Raw genomic sequence first — 8,566 nt, 5'->3', positions numbered from 1 at the left:
GCCAGCTCCGGGGAAGGCAGCGCGATGCGCTGCTGGGCTCCGGCCATCTGCCTCCCATCTTTCGTTTTTTCCTTAAATATTGATCAAACGCACTTCACCTTCCGAGTAATTTCATTTTAATCAACGGCCGAGTTCGGCATGGATAATAAGCTAATGCTGGAGAGGGGCTGTCGATAATGCTCGGCCAGGGGCAGGGAGGAGACAGCCCTCCAGTTTGGCGGGGCTCGATAGGCCCTATCTTCTCGGGGCAGATGGACTTAATGGGTGAAAGGGCTTAAACGCAGCTTTTCATAGATTTACACCTCAATCAGCCATTCAGGTTTTTAATGCAAATCCTAAAACAACATCATTTACCCATTACGGAGCACGGCTTTGAAATGGCATATCATTAACTGCACCCTTGGTACCCCCAAATCTCGCAGGCACCGACGCCCCCCAGAATGCATGTGTGTCTCCCACCCGCTCCGTACAAAGGCCCGCGGGCTGTGGGGAGTGCCAGACATCCCCAGCGGAGCCGGGGGAAGTTCGTCCTTCCAGCTCCGGCCAAAAGGGTAACTTTTCAGGGATGGGGGTGGGGAGGCAAAAGGCAGGGGAGCAAGGGCCTTGCTAAGAGGCAAAAGGCTGAGGCCAGGTATGGGTGGGGTGATGCTAAAGGCGATATTTGGCCTCCCGTAGCTGCCACGGCACGATGGGGTAATCTTGTGGAGGTTTAATCAGAGGGAAGAAAAATTCAAACTTATCAGTGTAAAGCTCAGCTGAGGTAGGTTATTGCTGCTGGCTTGACGCATTCTGGCTGCAGCTTCGAGATGCGAAAATTAAGGAAGAGAATTTTAAAAAGATCACAAACTTTCATGCCTCTGAATTCTTTCGCATATTAAATCCCGTTAAAATTGAAGTAAGATGAGAACAGCACTCCTACCATCGAGGAGCAAAAATATTGCACTTAAAACCAATGGTACCGATACCGAATAACTCATTTCCATACACACCTCGAGAGTAACTGGAAGGACCTGGATTTTTTTCTATAAAGACCTCTCCCCTGCCTCCCTGCAGGAGTGAGGGAGAAAAAGAGAAGCCCCATCTCAAGCGTGAGACCCGCACTAGGATGCCGTCCACTGCAGAGCCTTTTATCCCCTCCTGGGCAATATTTATCTCCTCTAAAAGCTACGTGGGGGAGGGGAATAGCTAGGTCCATCTACACGACCCCATTCTCCAACCCACGCGGAACACGACAGCCCTATTGTGTGTGCTTCCCCCACCCCCAAGCACTTCACGTCCATTCTGGTTTCGTGCAACCGGGAGTTACTCTTTTTCAGCTACCACTAGTGTTGGCAACGGGGCAGTGATGAGACCCCATGGCTAGACCCCGCTGCGGAGCCGCGCACTGAGCAAAGTCCACGGGACCGGGGCAGCGACCACCGACGGGGCGGACGCTGCTGCCTTGGGCAGTCTCTGTCGTTCCCCGCGACAGCTCCCGCGGGAAACCGGAGGATAAATTCCACACCCCCTCCCCCCCATCTCTACGCGTATCTCCGCAACTGGCAGGTCCAGCGTGGAATCTATATTCTGCCCCAGCTGGGGGGGGGGGGGGGGCTCACGTGGGGACATGTTCCCTATGCGTTCACTTAGCGCACACGCGCGGCTTTACCTCAGGGGCGCCGAAGGTAATTTGCACCAAAGGAACGTATTTGCACATCGGCTTATTCCTTAAAATTACCCATTAGTGACTTGCTCTAAGATCTCACACCCTAGGAGGTTCTCCCAGATCCCCAGGTAGCCTTTTGGGGCGGAGGGGAGTACAAGGGGAAACCCAGACGCTTCCTGAGGCTTTCCGTAAACTTAACTTGGACTTTCCCAAAAAAGGGGAAGAGGAAAGAGGGGGAAAAAACACTCCAGCAACACAAAGATAGATCGGAAGTCCGAATTTGTTTGGAAATGGTCAAGAAATTCCAGACACGTTTCTCCCTAAAGCCCTGTTAAGTTTCAAAATTGTATTTTCAAGTAAAAACAAGTTTAGATTTTACCTCTTGTTAATTCGTGGCTGAATAATCTGCCCAGGGCAAAGCAAAACTTTAATGAGGGAAAAAAAAAAAAAAGGGGGAAAAAAAAAAAGGGGGGGGAGGTGGTGATGCTGAAATTCTGTTAGTCGTGCAAATAAAGGCTTCTTTCAGCACATTACAATATACTCCAGATTCTAGGGGAGGAGCTGCAGCCCGCTTACGGCGAAGAGTTTACGGGTTTGTTTTTATTTAAAGCTACAAAACAAATCCCGAAATGTCTTAACCGCTCTCTGGAGACACTTGGCCCTGCAAAGAGGCGGCCAGGGGGGAAGCCTTTCAGCTCGGAGTGAACAACAAAAAAAAAAGAACCAGGATGGGGGGAAAACGCTGGAGCCCGGCGACGGCAGAACTGACTCTGGGGGTCGTGCCACGCGTCCAGCGCCGCCACGGCTATCGCGGTTCAGTGTCCCCACTGCCACCCGCAGCCTCTTCGCAGGGTCGCTCTGTATCCCCAGAATGTCTCCAGGGTGTCCGGCCGAGCCGGGGAAGGTGAAGGGCCGGCGGTGGCGCAGAGGTCGCGCAGTGCTGCGCTCCTGCGGAACCGCGGCGGGGGCAGGGCGAAGAGAGAGGCGCCCACAGGGAGGGCGTGTTGTTCCGTGTAGAACAAAAACATCAACATCACTGGGTAGATAAGAAAATGGAATACTGTATTTGATTTAGAAAGTTTGTACATATAGATAAACACGCAGTTAAGGAAACAATAGTTTAAGCGTCCTACGTGGAGTTTAAGAAGAGACCCCCCCAAAGCTGCTATGAAATACTCAAAATAGCTTTTGCATAAGATAACTACAGTTGCACCCTAAGCTTTTTTTTTTCCTCTCTTTTTTTGTTTTGTTTCTACCGCTGAGGTCCCTTTTGAAAACTTAGCGTGTCAAATCTTGACAGCTAAGTTTGTGCAAGGAACACCGAGTCAAGGAAAATAAAAAGGAGAGAGAAAGGGTGGGAGTGAGATAGAGAAGGTGGGGGGAGGAAGAAAGAAAGAGTAGAGCAAATATCATATACAAGCATTTCTACACATATATTACAAACTGGGAAAATGACCGCATCATTAAGATATACATAATTCATATAAAATTTTGAAATAAAAATAAAAATCTGTTACAGTCATAACTATTCTTTTTCCACATTTATAACCAGTACCCACACAGGCAGTGACAGAAGTGTAGAAAAAAAGGTGCTTACGAATAAAATGATTGTCAGCTGAACAAAAAACAAAAAACAAACCAAAACAAAAATCCAGAAAATTGCATCTTGGCTGGACCATCACTTGGACTTAAAAGGAAAAAAAAAAAAAGCAACAAACAAAAAACAAAAGAGAGAGGGAGAGAGAAAGAGAGAGAAATAGGACCAACGAAAAGGTGATAAACATTTGTTATTTCCCTCTTCAAGGAGTTCCTTTTCAATTTTTTTTTTTAAATTTTTGCTTTTTGTACAAATTCGATCGGAGTTTGCATTTGTCTGGTTTCTGTTTGCTTTCCTTTACTATAGAGAATATTTTTTCCCAGATACAAATTTAATCATCATCATCATGCAAGTGGGTGAAATGCGTCCATGGAAAAGCGCAAAGGAGAAATCGTGCTTGTCCTAAAAAGAATACAATTGTCACTTTTGCTTTGTTTGTTTGTTATCTTTTCTCTTTTTTTCTTTTATATATATAATTATTATTTTTTCCCGCCCCCCATCCCCCCTCCCTCCCAGATGCAGCACCAGCGTTTGTGGCTGTTGAAGTTTTAGCTCCATCTCTTGGTGGTGGTGTTGGCTGACGGTGGTGGTGGATTCTCTGATCCCTGTCTGTTTGCTATTATATTTGGGTCGGGTTTGGCCTTTTCTCTCTTCCTGGCTGTGTGTATGCATGCATGCGGGTGTGTGTCCTGATTCTAGGTTGCCTCGGTTTGTTTTGTTCGGGTTGGGGAGAGGGTGCTTGGCTGTTTGGATTTGGATTTTGTGTTTGTTTGTTTTCCGATATCATACATCACATTCCGAGTCGCTGGAGGTTACCGAGAGGATGGAGGTGCCCGTCTCGGCTCTTTCTGTCAAACTGGAGACGCTGGTGGTCGGGCTGGCCGCCGTGGACGGAGACTCGGCCGAGCTGTGTGTTGGGCAGCCGGGCTCTGCCAGCGACCGCATGCCGCTCTGTCCTATCGCCTGGTGCTGGAGCCTGCATCGCGCCGGGAGACAAAACAACAGCACAGCCCCTCTGAGATACCGGCCACCACCGCCACCGAGGGCACGGCGAACGCTCGACCCCGCGCCCGCCTGCGCACACCCCTGCCCCAGCCCGGAGCGAAGCCAAGTGGACCCTCCGGCCCGGCCCGGCCCGGCCACCTTCCCTCAGCGCCTTGAGAAGCCCGCGAACAGTGGAGGGAAGCTGAGCCAAGCCATGCACTCGGTCCACGCTGTCCCCACTAAGGGCCGGCGCCGGGGGAAGGCCACTTAGGGGGGATGGCACACAGCGCAGTCAGAGCTAAAGGGGTCGCGGTTTGAAAGGGAATGGGAAACGGGTAACGGGGCATGGTGGGGCGGGAGGGAGAGCGTTTCTCTGCTCTGTGGTTTGAAAAACAGGAGCAACGCCTTCCCGTTCCCCCGGTAGCCGTTTATCCCAGCGACACAGCGGGCCTAGGAGAGAACCGTGTCTGTGTGAGCTCCCCGAACACTCGGCCTCCGCCGAAAGCCGCAAGGACCGGTCTGCAGCGGCAAACAAGGGCGCAGGATCCTCATTTTGTGCTCCCGAGAATATCTATCTAAATACTTCCCAGTGCACAGATAAATTCTCAAAGGTTTGCGGCCGGAGGAAGTTCCCGTCCCGGGGACGCAGCGCTACCAACACAATAATTTTTTAAAAGGCGATGGTGTAACACAGCACTTCTCGCAGCTCGAAACTAAAGGTCCTTTTCCATCTGAAAGCCAAAATTATCTTTAAAGTGTTGGTCCTTTCACCGTCAATACTTAAGGGTACATTGCCGTTGAACATTTTTTTTTTTAAAGAGACAATAAATATTTTTTACGTTCCCTAGCACGTCGTGAATATCCCTCTGCTCCCGTTTTTTCCTCTCGAAACCCAGGGAAAGCCTGATTCAAGGATAAGGGCTAAAAGTCCTGGGCTGAGCAGGCAGTCACAACGTCTAGCATTGCTAAAGTGAATCAAAATACTGTCTTCGCTCAACTGCTTCTCACCAGGATATTTTCTATTTAACTGCCTGCAAAGAACAGAAAAAAATGTAGCCGGCTTATTCTACATTTCTCATTGTTTTCAGTTTTGCAATTTCAGTGTCTCTGATTTTTCTCCCATTTACAATTCCTGGTGCATTCGTCTGCTGTCAACACTGTTGAGTCAACAAAAGCATCCGTAGGCAAGTCCTGTTTATTTACAATCCTAAGCTGATCTGTTTTCCATTTAATGGAAATTAAATGGCGAGGCACTTTTAGATTGCATTTCTCCTACAGAATCTTGAATCAATGGGACCAATGCTATAATTAGAAGGAATTTAAGAGACAGCATTTACAACAAGAAGTTTTGTTTACATGCTTACAGAGGTAGCCAAACTTAAATTAAAATAAAAATAGTGTGTCAAGACGGATTAAAGGCCCATTTTCATTTGCAAAACAACTTTTACGAAGGGTGACGAGAAAAAAAAGGGGGGGGGGGGGAGGATGACTCGTTTTTATCATGGTAAAGAAGGAAGAAGAAAAAAAAAAGAAAGAAAGAAAGCAAAAAAATAAAAAGCTCCTAGAGACACACAGATAAATACAAGCGTAAATGCACAGGAAAGACAGGACCGGAGGGCCAGCCCCCCATGTGGTGTAAACAGAGAAATGAGGATTGGGGGGGAAAAGGGAAGAGGGGAAAAAAAAGTTTCCCGATCTCCTAAAGGCTTTTGTCCCTTTTTCTCCGGAGCCAAATTCTTTGAGCCGTGCCTACGCTTGTGCCGGTCCCGCTGCGTATGCAGAGGGGCATGAACAATCGGAGCAAAGCCACCTGCGCTGCCCAAACCCTCTCTGAATCTCACTCCCCGCTCCGGCCCTTCGGCGGAGAACCGCGCCAGAGGCGGCCAGGAGCAGATGTCGGTAAACTAAAAGCAAAACTGGAGCTCACCGACCCAAGGTTTTCCGTTCCCACGGCAGTCGCTGCCGGGAAGGCGGGAGGAAGAGTCGGGCTCTGCGCCCCCGCTGCTGCTTCTGCCGCTGCGCCCCGCGCCCGCCCGTACACACCGGCATCCACGAAGCTTCTTCTGCCCGCGGGTGAGCTCCGGCCCTACCCGCACTCCGGGAACCCGTAGCGAATCGGGGCAGGGCTCGTGGAGCGCCAGGCAACTTTAATCCGTGTCTGTCCCCGACGCATCCCGGCGGCTGCCGGGAGGTGACCTACCCGCCCGGCGGGAGCACCGAATTCTCCCGGTGGCGATAATGAAGAGAAGTAGGAGAAGGAGGGGAGAAGCAGAGACGTGTTGTCGGCCGGGCGGCCGCCGAGACACGGCGCGGAGCGGGGCCGCCCGCAGTGCCCCGCCGCCCACCTCGCCCCCCGCCCCGAAGCGGGCCCTGAAGCCCCACTGACCTGTTTTTAGCCGCCGCTGCTCTGTCTCTTTGCCTTCGGTTTTTAAACCAGTTGCCTACTTGCGTGGGGGTGAGCCCCGTGGCCTGAGCCAGTTCCCTTTTCTTGCTGGGGTTGGGGTAAGGGTCCTGCAGGTACCACTCCCTCAGGAGGCTGCGAGTCCTCTCTTTGAAGCAGTGCGTCTTCTGTTCGCCATCCCAAATGGTCCTGGGCAGTGGAAACTTCTTCCTCACCCTATATTTATCAACCGGCCCGAGCGGGCGACCCCTTAGCTTCTCGGCCTCCTGGTAGTGCGCTTCTAGCCACATGGCCTGCAACTTGCCGTGGGACTCCTTGGTGAATTTGTGGTTCTCCAGGATGTGGTAGAGGTCTCGGAAGTTGCCCGTGTGGAAGGCCACCACCGCCCGGGCGCGGAGAATGGACTCGTGCTTGTTGATGGCCTCGCATGCCCCCGGCGCCACCGGCAGCGACCAGAGGAACCTCCCCAGCCTCTCTATGTCTCCAGTCTCCTCCAGCGTCTCGCAGACGCTGGCCACTTGCTCCGGGGAGAAGTTGAGTGTGGGCAGCTGAAACATTGACAACTCTTCGTGGGGTGCCCGGGAGCTGCCGCCTCCACCGCCGCCGGCACCGGGGCTGCAGCCCGAGCCGCTGCCGCTGCCGCCGCCGCTGGCGAGAAGGAGGGAGCGGTGGTGCGGGTCGGCGGCGAAGTTTGGCAAGAAGAAATGGGTGGGATAAAGCTCTAGCGGGGACCTGAACACCATGGGATGACCGGGGAGAGGGGGAGATAAATCAAGGAGAAAAGAAAGAAAGGGAGGAAGAAGGGAGGAAAACGCACACGCACCGCGCACGCATCCACACCCGCACACGCACACACAGCCACATAGAGGCACGGGGGCACACGCACTCGGGTACACGCGATCACACGCACTCGAGCACACGCACTCACGCACACACACACACACACGCACTCACACACTCGGCCCCGCGCCGCCGCCGAGTCGGAATTCAGTGATTCAACAGCAGTCGCCCTAATGACAACAGCCTCATAATATCTCCCCTAAATCCACAGTGAGTGCAGCGCTGAAACATTTTGTTTCGCTTTTCTATTGGTCTTCTGAGTGTCGTTGTGGCGTTGCCATGGCAGCCCCTGCCAATCACTGTCAGCCCTGCCAATCATTACGGAGTACGTAAGGAAGGTTTTTACCACTTCGCCCGAATGCACGGGGGGGAGGGAAGCGGGGCGGTTGGTGGAAAAGCCTGTTGTTTTTTTTTTTTTTTTCCTTAATCTTTGCAACTCCTAATCTCAGCACTTCCCCTTCTCCCTGTCTCTCCCCCCTCCCTCTCCACACCCCTCCTAAATAAGGGATCAAATAATGCGAAAAGCAGTGTGCACATATTTGTTGAATGGGATGAGCAATTAGAGGGTGGAATATTATTGTGATCTTAACGAGCCTCGTTAAAGCTAAAGGAGATATGGGGGGAAAGTAAATGGGCCAGGCTGGGATACACGTTCGGATAAAGGGCTCCTAACTGAGACAATTTACACATGATTTGCACGTAGTTTCACTTCATTCTGCCTATCTGAGCACTAATAGTGCCGGGAAAGAAAAGAAAGATGAGATCATTAGACCCATCCTCACGCCGGTGACCCTCCTAGAAGCTGGCAGATACAGTACAGGCTGGGTTTAACCCTGGTTTCCCGAGAAGTCTGCCGCCTCTCTTCCCACTCCCTGCCCCTCTCAGCGGAAGGAGGGATCCGCTGTCCGTGGAGATCCGCGGAGGCTCTGACCAGAGCCGCGTAGGACACCAAGCCCGGACCTGCTCCGGCTGCCCCGGCTCCGCGCTCGGCTCCGGTGGCGCCCAGCAATTTGCCTCCCTAAGTCACACGCCTTGTTTCCCTCGCCCTCCAGTTCCCTCTCGCCTTCCCTTTCCCTCTTCTTTCTCTTCCCTCTTTCCA

General features: G+C 51.9%; 1 protein-coding gene across 4 annotated transcripts; it reads right to left on the bottom strand.

Moving 5' to 3' along the window:
• Positions 1-2,662: 2,662 nt before the first annotated feature.
• SIX3 (SIX homeobox 3) lies at positions 2,663-7,705 on the bottom strand. 4 transcript variants are annotated; one of them, XM_054168400.1, is made up of 3 exons: positions 6,613-7,703; positions 4,059-4,218; positions 2,663-2,681 (listed from the first exon to the last, which is right to left on the bottom strand). In XM_054168400.1, exons 1-3 carry the CDS (start codon positions 7,368-7,370, stop codon positions 2,679-2,681), a joined length of 921 nt encoding a protein of 306 aa, XP_054024375.1. In that variant the 5' UTR covers positions 7,371-7,703; the 3' UTR covers positions 2,663-2,678. The 4 variants fall into 4 exon arrangements, with proteins under 4 accessions (XP_054024375.1, XP_054024374.1, XP_054024372.1 ...); XM_054168399.1 differs by lacking the exon at positions 2,663-2,681 and adding an exon at positions 3,303-3,332 and having other exon boundaries at positions 6,613-7,704; XM_054168397.1 differs by lacking the exon at positions 2,663-2,681 and adding an exon at positions 3,370-3,644 and having other exon boundaries at positions 6,613-7,705.
• Between the last annotated feature and the right edge of the window lie 861 nt (positions 7,706-8,566).

Source organism: Dryobates pubescens, chromosome 16 (genome assembly GCF_014839835.1).
Source record: "Dryobates pubescens isolate bDryPub1 chromosome 16, bDryPub1.pri, whole genome shotgun sequence".
NCBI lineage: Eukaryota > Metazoa > Chordata > Aves > Piciformes > Picidae > Dryobates > Dryobates pubescens.
This window is presented reverse-complemented; position numbering and strand designations above follow the sequence as displayed.